This window comes from Podarcis liolepis (assembly GCF_965112155.1).
Source record: "Podarcis liolepis genome assembly, chromosome: Z".
NCBI lineage: Eukaryota > Metazoa > Chordata > Lepidosauria > Squamata > Lacertidae > Podarcis > Podarcis liolepis.
Genome location: NC_139570.1, coordinates 10,462,716 through 10,476,010, shown reverse-complemented (window position 1 = coordinate 10,476,010; position 13,295 = coordinate 10,462,716). Strand labels below are relative to the sequence as shown.

The following is a 13,295-nucleotide window of genomic DNA, read 5'->3' as shown; positions in this document are numbered from 1 at the left end:
TGATAAAACTTAATAAAAGATTATTAAAAAATAAAATAAAATACTGTCCTGTGGCTTAAAGGCTAGGATTAGTCCAGCTATACAGCCAAAGCACTTTGATTTATTTTGCATTCTGTTTGACCTGTTGCCTGCTTTCCCCCGCCATTTTTTTCTTTTTTAAAAAATAATTTTTATTAAAGATTTTCTTGGTTTAAAAAATTATGCACATTGTCTCTTTCTTCAAGACTCATTTATTTCTGATAAAGTTTCATAATCCGACTGTTGATACATGTGTGGTTGCCAGTCCCAGCACTCTAGAATCCCTAGAAGCTTGGAATCCAGTTACTGAAAGGTTAGGCTCAGAGTCATAAGAGATCAGCATATTCTTCCACCCCTGGAAGAGACTTGGGGGAGCATGGTCTGCCTTTATGCTCTGAATAAACTATAATGGAGCTGTCTGGGAAATGCAAGGTGAGTTTGTCTTGGAGTTCCTGGGCTTTGAGAAATTGAGGGGGTCTACCAGGGAAATGAGCAAGCTGCTTTGATCTCAGGGGTGGGATAAGGCTGGAAACCAGCCCTGTTTTCCCCAAGCAAGTTGTGAGTCAGTTAGGCTGATGAGTGGAAGGTCCACTGGTTTGGACCCTATTTAAGAAGTACAGGCACCCCCCCCCCACTTACATGGGAGTTACGTTCTGGGCCCCTGCATGCGTAAGTGAAATTGTGTAAAGTAGGGAACACCCTCTAAAAAGCCTCTAAAGGCCTATTTTCCCCTGCTCTCCAGCTCCCTCCCCCCAGTCTCTTTCCAATCCACACCAAAATATCAAGAGGACACATGGGAAAGCAGCTGCTGTTGCTGTGTGACCCTGCACATCAGCTGTTAGGCAGGGAGGCTGGGCAGCCTAAACAGAGCCCTGCTGTGCCTCTGGTCTCTTTGGGGTTTCCTCCACCCTCCTCTGCAGACTCTGGGGAGAGTCTTCTCATGAGCCACAAGAAATCTCTGGCCCTCCAGAAGTTGCTGAATGCCAGCTCCCATCAGCCCCAGCGAGCATGGAGTTGTAGTCAATCAACATCTGCAGACTGAAAAGTTCCCTGCACCTATTTTAGACAAGAAGATAGTAATGGTTACCTCATGCACAACGAACACTCCATATCTGATGGTTCCACAAATCCAAACAGAGAACTCTTCCCAGCACCGGATCCTGTCCCCTTACTTGCATCTGTTAAAAATGGGGGGGGGGCGGGGGCAGGACAAAGATAGAGAAAAACCAAACACACACATTACAGAACTGGAAGGGGCATATATTGGAGTTAAAAGTGTGCACTTGGCCACAGATGTGTAAACGCCAAACAATCGAAATTGGTGACTTAACAATCGTCTCTCCCACAAGAACCCACCATTTGCACCTCACATTTTTGGGCATCACAATCGTGTCTGCAGGTTCAAAGGTCTAACATTCATAAGTGCTTAATACAAAAGTTTTATAGTTTAGAGAAAAGTGTTGTCACTCACCCCACACCATTGTGTTTAGGGGGGCATTTAATCCACATGCAGAACATAAAGGTAAAGGGACCCCTGACCATTAGGTCCAGTCATTGCCGACTCTGGGGTTGCGGCACTCATCTCGCTTTATTGGCCAAGGGAGCCAGCATACAGCTTCCGGGTCATGTGGCCAGCATGACTAAGCCGCTTCTGGCGAACCAGAGCAGCGCACGGAAACGCCGTTTACCTTCCCGCCAGAGCGGTGCCTATTTATCTACTTGCACTTTGAAGTGCTTTTGAACTGCTAGGGTGGCAGGAGCAGGGACCAAGCAATGGGAGCTCACCCCATTGCAGGGATTCAAACCACCGACCTTCTGATCAGCAAGTCCTAGGCTCTGTGGTTTAACCCACAGCACCACCCGCGTCCCTATGCAGAACATACAGTGGTAAAATTCTGGATGGTGCCACTTCAGAGAGCAGGGATTTGTTGTATTTTAGAATCCTCCAACCCCATGGCATTTATTTTTTTAAAAAAAATAATGAACAAGACTTTCCTACATGTAGCTTCTCTCACTTTCTGATGGGGTAATTTTTTACACATAGAGGGTGGTGGTTTTTTTCATGTGAAGATGTAGTCAACCCTGGCATATGCAATGTGAAGTGGTACAATCTACCACCTCTTTCTGCACATCATGTAGCCTGGCTACAAGTAACATTTCCAAAAAGGTACATATTCAGATTTTACAACTGAATTTAAATTTAGGCTCTTCCCTCTATTTGAAGACATCCTGATTTGTATCAAATGCTAGTCCTACTTAGAGTAGACCTACTGAAAGTAATGAACATCACTAATGCAGGTCCATTAATTTCATTTTTTAAAATAGATTTTATTGATACATCAGAACAACAACAACAAAACAGGAAAAAACAAATGTTTTGTTTTATACATTCTAGCTATTTTTGAAGGTGTTAGATACCACCTATAGAACATATTATCAGGGACGCGGGTGGTGCTGTGGGTTAAACCACAGAGCCTAGGACTTGCCAATGAGAAGGTCGGTGGTTCGAATCCCTGTGATGGGGTGAGCTCCCGTTGTTCGGTCCTGGCTCCTGCCAACCTAGCAGTTCAAAAGCACGTCAAAGTGCGAGTAGATAAATAAGTACCACTCCGGCAGGAAGATAAACAGTATTTCCGTGCGCTGCTCTGGTTCGCCAGAAGTGGCTTAGTCATGCTGGCCACATGACCCAGAAGCTGTATGCCGGCTCCCTCGGCCAATAAAGTGAGATGAGCGCCGCAACCCCAGTTGGCCACGACTGGACCTAATGGTCAGGGGTCCCTTTACCTTTACTTTATAGAACATATTGATTTGATTTTCCCTTAATGCCTTGTGAGTAAAACTTTGTTGGATACAACCACCCTCTGTTTGAAAGGTTCTCAGGTCTAAGCACAATTTAAATAAAGAAACTTCAGAAGGGATGAAGGTCCGGAAATGGCCTATCAGCAGTCAGTATCTGGATGGAAGTCTAAGCAGGTACTCAGGTGACCTCCTCAGTCTTCCCACACTATGGTGAGGTGTACTGTATTGCTATTTAAATTTAAGTAACATTTTAAAAATGCATCTAGCCATATAAATTAGAAAGTGCAAACTTCTCAAAAATTATAAGCCATCCTTTTTTTTGGCATTGCCACTTTAAAGGTAAAGGTACCCCTGCCCATCAGGGCCAGTCGTGACCGACTCTAGGGTTGCGCGCTCATCTAGCTCAAGAGGCCAGGAGCCGGCGCTGTCCAAAGACACTTCCGGGTCACGTGGCCAGCGTGACGAAGCTGCACTGGCGAGCCAGCACCAGCGCAGCACACGGAAACGCCGTTTACCTTCCTGCTATAAAGCGGTCCCTATTTATCTACTTGCACTTAGGGGTGCTTTCAAACTGCTAGGTGGGCAGGAGCTGGGACCGAACGACGGGAGCTCACCCCGCCGCGGGGATTCAAACCGCCGACCTTTCGATCGGCAGGTCCTAGGCTCTGTGGTTTAACCCACAGTGCCACCCGCGCCCCCGACTTTACTTCAGTGCTAAAATAGATTCTTTTTTATTTTTTAAAGAAAGCTTACCCCTTTTCATAATTTTGCTAGGTGGGTCAGTGTTTGGGGCCTCATCAGAACAGTATTTTCTCTTTAGAAGACTGCACTGATCAGATATAAGGGTGTCTGATTCAGTCGCTGAGGAGCCATGACTACCTTTCTTGCTCTCTGCCACTGGGGTGGACTTTTCTAAGCCACTGCGGCCAGCTGCTTTCTGATCTTCACGGCGAGCAGCACGCATTTGCAACTTTTCCTGTGCAAAGAAAAAGGTTATTCTTTAGAACTACTGATCCTCAGAGATGATGTTCTTCACAAGACCTTCACAGATATCCTCAAAGCGCGCCTGCACAGAACATGGAACACCTCTATTAACAATCTTTTTAACTTGCATCCTTGACAAACTACAGTTCCCAGGATTCTTTGGGATAAGCTGTGATCGGTTAAAGCAGTATGATACTGATTTAAATGTAGAATGCAGATGAGGCCCAAGAAATAACAAAGAACAGGGTTCTATCAGAGAAGAGAGCAGGTTTCATTCGACTCCTTGCTCACCACGGGCAGCAGGGAGATATTTTAACTCCCATTCTCATGGTGCTTCTCCCATATAGTGGTTTTTAAATTTTTTCTTCCTATTTGCATGTTTCCCAGAGAAATTATCACTATGTGTTGGGTAGCTGATAAACAAATACAGAGGTAGTTTGGAAATATTGAAAGGAAAATGAAAAGGTCAGTAAATTAAATAAATCTGCTTCAGGGTGGTATCATTTCAGCCTACAAGTGAAGGCTCACATGATTCCCCCCTCCCAAACATACCCTGCATGTAGAAAAGTAAGATGTCAGGGAGAAGGTTTCAAACTTTGCTTTCTGCCCAACAAGCTGGTTCGCAACATGCAGGTATATTATTAGCAGTATTATGTTAATTAAAAAATAAAAAATATCAGTAGTTGAAGTGGTATGGCTTTGAAAAAGATTGACTACTTCATTCAATTGATTTGTGAAAACTGAGGCTGCTTCTTATAGGAGTTAATAACATTCAAAATAGAAAATAAGCTATTGTTGAGGTTAAGCTTTAAAAGGCCTGGTTACCAGAGCCGGTCAAGATTTAACCTTAGCAGTCATAAGCCAAGGCTTGCCATTGGGGCAAACTATTATCTGAGTTTTTTTCAAGGGGCCTTCCAGGCAGGGTACATCTCATGCTTCTACATAAAAATCTGGAGTTTGTATGTGACTAAATTATAGTAGACCTTTAGTTAGTCCTGTCTATTAATGGTCCCTATATTAGTCAGGCCCAATAACTTTAATGTGTCTGCTGGGAGCGGGACTACTATTGGTGGGATAGCTCAGTTGGCAGAGCTTGAGATTCTTATTCTAAGGGCTGTGGATTCAAGCCCCACATTGAGTGAAAGATCACTGCATTGCAGGGGGGGGGGGTTGGACAAGATGACCCTCATGGTCCCTTCCAACCCTACGATTCTGTGATTCTAGGTGGGACACACAACAAAATGGTGCCATGCAGAATGTTCCTGCTCAGGGTTCCTGCCAGCCAGTCACACCTTTTCCCAAGACAATCCGTTCCAATCTATTCCTCTCTCTGCAGTTTTCCATCTAACCCACCAACCAGAACACTTTTCTGGGTCCACTTGGCATGCTCAGCTTTCACTAAGATGCATTTTGGGAGTTTCTTCTCCACCTTTGGGGGTTTTTTTTGTACTTCAGCAAACATTGCAATTCCCCCAAGCTTGTCCACATCTCCCTCTTTGGCATGGATACTAGACACAGCCATTTGGACTGTGCAAGGATCAGCATTTGGAGAATGAGTTTGCTATGTAGGATGCGTTGGCAGTGATGCTGTGTTTTAGGAACCTCTTCTCTGCACCATGATGAAAGAGCAACTCTGTCCCAAAGCTACCTTGGCCGGTTTCAGAGATGGCCACCAGAGACAAAACTGGTCCAATACATTTTGGCAACTGAGGCAGACCCCAGAATGGCAGCCCCTGCCCTCCAGGGAAGAAGGCGTCAGCAAAGACCTACATCAGGAACAAGGTGGGGGAGAAAGATCGACATTGGGATCTGCTGCCTGAGGCAGTCACCTCACTTTGCCTCTTGGGTGGGCCAGCCCTGATCAGAGGTGACTACCAGAGAATGGGGAAGAGGTAAGGGTCCCTTTGTTTCCAAGGAACAATACTTAATGCTGGAAGGGAGACTCCATAAATTAAACTGCCTCCCAACTCAAGCCCTAAAATGCAATTCAGTGCTTCAAAGCAATCAAATCACCCTGCAGAAAAAGCTACACACACCCCAAAATCAGGCTTAAGGTTGCAGAGTAATTCTAAATAGAACTTCTGCAACATCTTGCCTGTACAGCATCTTGCTCACAATCTGTCTTGAGACAAGTGAAGCAGGATGAGCAACAAATGACTTCAATAGAAAAACAATCCTGCTGGAAAAGTAACAGGGGCAGAGTTGGGTAATCTTTTGTAATATGACGCCCTGTGCGTGACCAAAATTTTGCACCCCCAAATGGATCTTCTCAGTTATGGATCTTCTTAATTGTGCACCCCCTCGGTGCACTTTTTGTGGTTGGGGGGGGGACTGACTGCACAGCACTAAACCCGGTGCTGAAAGTACAGATAATACACTGGGTGCAACACTAAGCAATAAAACAGTTTAAGGGTTGCATTCCCTGCCAGGGCCACAGCCAGAAGTGGGTGGAGCAATGAATGTTCCCTGTTCAGGGAAGTTTTTAATCTGTGATATTTTACTGTATTTTTGGTTTCTATGGAAGCCGCCCAGAGTGGCTGGGGAAACCCAGCCAGATGGGCAGGGTACAAATAATAAATTATTATTATTATTATTATTATTATTATTATTATTATTATTATTATTATTATATAATGTAAAGTTTACCTTTATGCAATAGGCTAGCTTCTATACCCACCCACCCACCCACTCACCCCTCTCTCAGTCCTCCATCCAGACAAGCAAGAGGCATAATCAGAGTTCAACAATACGTTCCAGCTAGGCAAAAACACTCAAGGAAGGTTTGAAGCAGGGCTGGTGAGCGGTGTGGCCTGGGCCAAGGGCCAGACAGAGAAGGCAAATACAATGGCTGTTCTATCTCACCAGCCCAAAGACACAAGATCAGTTCTTTGCAGCCCAGTAAATCCATACAAAGCCTATTCTGAAATCATAGATCACACTTTCTGGTCAAGGCCTTGAAAGGAGAACTTATAAAAAAATAAAAAACATTGCACACATGTCCAGCTTTGACATTTCCCAGAAGCACCTGGCTGTGGCGGGACTTGGGTACTATGACACCCCTCATTCATCTTACTGCCTTCCCAAAGGCAGGTAATGACCCCCCCCCCTTAGGAAGGAGGCACAAGGATTTTGACAGGGTCCTAGAGCCCTCCCCCTCCTTACAAAGCTGGGAAAGCACAAACCAGGCTTTGGGAAGGAGGCGGGAGGCCTAGGACCATTTGGGTCTGATCTACCAGCCAGACTCTTAAGTTGTAAGAAATAAGACCCAGTTTAATGAGTCTTCAATCCCAACCTTTCTGCCAAGGTTTTCCCTAATGACTGGCTGCAATTCTCAGAGAACCCCATGAGCGTCTTGTTAATAAAACTAGAACCCCCATGTGCCTTGCTAATAAAATCTACGGGTGGTCAGCAGCATGCACTCATGCATCAAGCCAATGACCCTACACACTCACCCAGCAGCAAACTGCGCAACCACCTCCCCTCCCCTCCACAACCAAATATTAACATACAAGGACAGTATCACAGACAAGTGTTACCTGGATCAAACTTTGTAGGCTATGGATGGTGCCTTCAGATGGTGATGAACTTAAAAGGTTCCCTTTTAATTTAGGGTGACGGGATACCAGCTGCAGGATATCAGGCATGCGTTCCTGAGCATCCCTCGGGACACGCGAAATTAAATTAAGTAGAAGCTATGATATAAAACAAACACACACACACACTTCATTACTTAATTTGAACACATAAAGTCTTGCGTTCAATTCCTGGCATTTCCACTTCTGAGGACTAGGCCACATCCACACTATAAATTCAATGCACATTTGATTTAACACACATTTAAAGCACATGGCTTGCCCTAAAGAATCCAGGGAACTGTAGTTTCCCTCTCACAGAGGTACGATTCCCAGCACCCTTAACAAACCGCAGTTCCTATAATTCTTGAGCATGAAATATGCTTTAAATGTGTGAAGCGGATGTGGCAGCAGGTGATGGAAAAGCTCTACAGGGGCTCCAGAGAGCCATTGTCAGTCATGGCCATCAATACAAGGGTATCTGGGACAAGGATCTTATTTAGTGTAAGCTAGCAACAGATGTTGAGGCTTGGGGTATTCAGGAGAGAAGTGCTCTTTAAGCTTCCCTGCGGAACAGTTAAGCTATGAAAAGCACACACACAAAAGGCTGCTGCAATGCAAACTCATCTTGTCAATGCCAACAGGTTGATAGTCATACACTTCCTGTTTAATAGACAGAAGACTCCTAACAAAACAAACAACAAAACAATTTTCAGTCATCTGGGTTTGACCACAGGGCAGGGCAGATTTGACTTGTGTTCTACCCACACCATTAAAAATTTAAACACCTGCATCCTACCTGTCTTTCAAAGGGAAGAGGCGAGCATACCTGGGGTTATCCTACTTTTATCTACACAACCACATTGTGGGGTGGGTTAAGCTAGAGCACATTCCCTGTCTCTTGGGATAAGCATTAGAACATAGTTCAAAGCTACACGAAGTGGGCAGGAATCTAAACCCAAGGTTCAACAGGATGGGCCAAGCCTGTGCATCCCATCTCTGAATGAAATCCAACAGAGGTATGCATCAAGTTTAATCCTCTGCACCAAAGCAAGATTTGCTGTGTGCTTTTACATTCCAAAATGGGATCATCATACATTCAGAGAGAGAGAGAGAGAGAGCCAACAGATTCACAAAGATGTGAAAACCACTGGTTAAGTGCCAGCATCAAAAGAATGCTGATTCATCTGAAAACTATTAACTGCAAGCTATCTCAGCATAAAAATAAAATCAGAGGCTGGAAAATTCTGCTGCTTTATTTCCTGGGCTCCTAAAATAATCCAAGGCTTGCTTCTGTTGCCTTTTTGGCAGCTACCAGAAGCCATCCCCTCTTTCAATAAGACTTTTAAGTAGGGAGCTTTCAAAGTCTACACCTGTAATGGAATTCTTTTAAATATATTTTATTGCTTGTACATTTGCTGCCCTGGGCTCCTTTGGATAATAATCATTAGCCCCTTCCCTCTCCAGTCAAAAGGATCAGGTAGCAACAGGAAGATTCCTTTGCCCAAAGAGCAGCTGCTGGTCTGCATAGACAACATTGGGCTAGATCAGGGTTTCCCAAACTTGGGTCCCCAACTGTTTTTGGACTACAACCCCCATCATCCCTAGCTAGCAAGGCCAGTGATCAGGGATGATGGGAATTGTAGTCCAAAAACAACAGCTTAAGAACCAAGTTTGGGAAACACTGGGCTAGACAGACAAATACTCTGATCTGGTATGAGGTTGCTTCCTACGTTTTTGTTTCTTAGAGGCAATCCCTTTTTTCCGCCCTCTACATCAGGGATAGGGATCCCAGTTCCTCCAGAAGTTGTAAGGACTACAACTCCCATCAACCTTGACCACTATCCAAGCTAGAGTCCAGCAACACCTGGAGGGCCATTTATCCCCTACCTGCAGTTTTGCATTCTCATCTCACGAGACTAAGAAGCTAACGCCAACCATTGGCATCAATATTGCATTGCATGGGCCCAGTGCAGTTTGCTGCAACCCTCCCAGCTTGAATTGCACACTGTGTGGTGTGACCAAGTCACAGGGCAGTACGGGTTTCTCTTGGCTGAGATGTCTCCCAACTCCTTTCCCCTATATTCCTGAACAAACAGTATTTGTGAAACCCGGAGGCAATATTCTGAATTGAGCAAGGGCTAGAGGGCCAGAAACTTATTTGCTTCCATATTACCTAAGACCCAAGCCAAAGGGCTCTTTAACCTCCTCCCCACACTTTATTTCAGGGCTGGGGAACTTGTGCCCCTCCAGATGCCTCTCCCCAGCCAGCACAGCCAATGGTCATAGTTGATGGGAGTCTGACCATATCATAGGCTCCACACCCCTACCTCCCCTACCTGCAGCTCATTTTTCTGAATGCCAATTGTTCAAGATACTCAAGCAGCAAATCCTGCCAGAGCCTCTAGTTATTTACACTGGAGAAGGAGGTGACTTAAAGAGCCCTTGCGAGCAAAGGTATATACTGTAATAAACAGGCATTGAATATGGAACAGAGACTTTTCCCAGTCTCCACACCGGAATTCCAAGGTAGAAGGGAGGTCAGGTTGCTTCCCTGAACTTTATCATGCTCACTGAACACAACCCACTCCTTAGGCTGATGGCAATTATAAACTAAGCAACCAGCTAGGATGAGCTCAGCTAGGATGGGTTCAGTCCGAGCACTTCTGAAAGAAGAGTGTCACAACTGCCCAAACAGCCTTAGTGAAGAATCAGACAAGTTCACTGTGCTGTGCTCTGAGGACTGTCATCCAATTCACCCAAAGGCTACTTTTATCATTAGATGCAGCCTCCTTCACACAATGCCCTGTCACCAATGCAACTTTGGAAAATGAACGTTATCAGTTCATTGCAGCGTTGTGCTGAGGAACAGCACTGAAATGAGACACACCAGTACAAAAACAGCACATGGCACAATGACAGCACATAAGGCAATGGTTTGTCAGGAAGGCAGGGGGAAAGGGACATGCCAAGATACAAAAGTTGGCATATATATACGGTATATATATATATATATATATATATATATATATATATATATATGTATGTATGTATTTCACCTTACCAAGAAAAGGAAGTTAATTTTAAAACCAGTTGCAAAATTGCTCCAGGGGCTGCCAAGAAGAAAAGAAGAAGTGGCGGGTTGGTGACATCAGAGTCACTAGCCAACTGGCAGCCTTCCTCCCCACAGCCAGCTTTCCCCAGTTCAGCCTGAATCATGCCAAAAACCTTGTGCAACTGGTTTTTCAAAGTTCATCCCAGGGAGGAAAACTGTGTGCATTTGATGGCACCAACATCACCATAATTAAGCTATCTCTACCCCTTTTTAAATCTTACAACATGATGACATGACTTGGCTTAGAGGTTTAATATGACAGCTGACAAAAAGTGGACTAAAAATCATGATTATGGCTGTTTTTTATTTATACAGTGCCATTAGGGAGATGGATGCAGAGGGCAGACACGGGAACAATATGCAATTACTTTAGAAACCCATGGGCAATAGATGTGAGGCATGAGAACTATGGGGTTATGCTAAGTACTTCTAAGGGAAAGGTGGGTTTTGAAGAAGGAGCTGATGGGGGAAAGGTGGAGTCATGTAGGGCAACCAGGATACGGTTACAAGTAAGGTGAACTTGCAAAGTCACAAAGATCCATGCCAACTTCACCACCAATCCCCGAAGCAGTTTTTAAAAGTATTATTGATGAAGTGGTGGGGATCAAAGTTGAAGTGAACACCCTACATTTTAAAAAGTGAGCATGGTGCAAAAGGGGCAAGACTGATGGCTGAACAAACATCTGATTTGCTATTTTGCCTGCCTGTCATGTGCACTGCGAAGGACTCGGTGTGACCTCTCCATCATAGCACCACCGATGTGCTTGGCAGCTTCATATGGCAACAAGATGGTGACAGTTCCCTGCTCCAAAATAACTTATATAAGGTTCACCCAGACAATAGCATAATGAAGCACAACCACATCCCATAAACTGATAAACTGGTAAGCTACAGGTTGGCTTCTTTCTTAAAATAGGATATGGTGCTACGGTTAGGGATGTGGACATCAGATAAAAAGATACATAAGACTCACCCTTTGAGCTTCTGATTTGGCCATTTTGTTCCCAGAATCCAAGGCAAGGCAGAATAAAAAGGCCTGAAAAGCTTCTTCTGTTTTCCCAAGTTTAACAAGGGCTTGTCCCTTCCGTAAGTGACCCTGCAAGAAGGAAGGGAGTCATCACTGCCTTTTCCTAGGCTCACCTAACAACTTAAACATATGCAGTAAAAACACATGAAATTGCCTTGTACAGAGTCAGACCATTGTTTAGTTCATCAAGTTTAGTATTGTTTACACTGACTGGCAAGGGCTCTCCAGAGTTCCAGAGAGGGAGTCTCTCTTGGCTGTACCTGGAGTCTCTGGGAATTGAACTTGGAACCTTCTGCATGTGAAGCAAAAGCTCTGCCACCCAGCTACAGCCCTTCCTGTGCTTCCGGGGATACAGCAGAGAAGACCTATAGTTTGTGCACCAGCATCTTGAAGGCGGCAAGTGCACCAGCCCTGTTATACCACAAAAGCCGATAAACATTTTCTTACTGAGGGCCACATTCCTTCTGAGGAGTCTTCTGGAGGCCACATGACAGTGGTGGGCAAGGCCTGAGGCAAAATTATGCATACACAAAGCATTATCAGAGATCAAGGACAAATTTCAGCCAGGCAAAACCACTCAAGGAGTGTGAGGGCTAGGAAGAGGAAGTGTAGCCTATGGAGAGTCCTGACAGACAGACAAAGATATCTAATGAGCTGCATTTGCCCATGAGCCTCAGATTCCTCACCGCTGCCATACTAGGACATCTGTAGTGAGCAAAATTGCCTCCAAGTGGCTAGGCAAGGAAGAATATTTTGTAAATGTAGCTGATAACTTGATTTTTTCTTTCAGACCACCAATTTGCCAGAAACTACCAAAACGTTGGGGGACGCGGGTGGCGCTGTGGGTTAAACCGCAGAGCCTAGGACTTGCCGATCAGAAGGTCGGCGGTTTGAATCCCCGCAACGGGGTGAGCTCCCGTTGCTCGATCCCTGCTCCTGTCAACCTAGCAGTTCGAAAGCACGTCAAAGTGCAAGTAGATAAATAGGTACCGCTCCAGCAGGAAGGTAAATGGCGTTTCCGTGCGCTGCTCTGGTTCGCCAGAAGCGGCTTAGTCATGCTGGCCACATGACCCGGAAGCTGTACGCCGGCTCCCTTGGCCAATAAAGCGAGATGAGCACCGCAACCCCAGAGTCAGCCACGACTGGACCTAATGGTCAGGGCTCCCTTTACCTTTACCAAAATGTTTGTGGACTAGTAACTTGCATGGAGTTATTTGCAAGCTCAGACCTCCTTTATATCTCAGCAGTTACCACTGCATATTTCCCATCACAAATTTAACTGCGCACAATCTGCTGGCCTGTTTGAGGAATTGCCAATTGGCCATAAATCAGAGACATTCATTTCCACTTTGACACGGACAGTGACAATTTGCTCAGTTAAATAAAAAAGATGTGAATCTGAAACCGGCACTCACCTTTATCCACGATGGCTGGAGACTACAGGCCATTTCTGCATCTTTCAGAGCTTCTTCCCAACAGTTCAAAAGTGAGTTAACCTGGGACCGGTTGCTGTATGACAAATGATCACTGGGCTCTGGAAGTAATGGAAACATTGACTCAGTACAAGTATTAACAAGAACTATAGGCACTTCTGATGTATACAGTATCCTTCATAATCACTTCGTCTCTGGTACGTCTTGGAAACATCCATTATTTAAGTTTTAAATTAACTGGAGCTCTCAGGAACTGGTGTTAGAAGAGCCATCATGTTTGTCTTACACAAGCTCTTCAGGAGTTTCATAAACACAGGTGATGACAAAGCTATAAGATCACACAGTTT

At 44.9% G+C, this 13,295-nt stretch overlaps 1 protein-coding gene across 3 annotated transcripts in view; it reads right to left on the bottom strand.

The window, feature by feature from the left end:
• Positions 1-13,295, bottom strand: part of LONRF3 (LON peptidase N-terminal domain and ring finger 3) — a 56,206-nt gene that overhangs the window by 27,659 nt on the left and 15,252 nt on the right. For 2 of the 3 annotated variants that reach the window (XR_014521735.1, XM_083486395.1), the window contains exons 2-6: positions 12,931-13,049; positions 11,462-11,584; positions 7,338-7,493; positions 3,571-3,793; positions 1,106-1,196 (exon numbers count right to left, since the gene is read on the bottom strand). Coding sequence is in view for 2 of the 3 variants with exons in the window: in XM_083486395.1 (XP_083342521.1) it covers positions 1,106-1,196; positions 3,571-3,793; positions 7,338-7,493; positions 11,462-11,584; positions 12,931-13,049 (712 nt within the window). In the remaining variant the exon portion in view is untranslated. The remainder of the gene's footprint in view (positions 1-1,105; positions 1,197-3,570; positions 3,794-7,337; positions 7,494-11,461; positions 11,585-12,930; positions 13,050-13,295) is intronic. The other variant, XM_083486396.1, reaches the window with a different exon arrangement.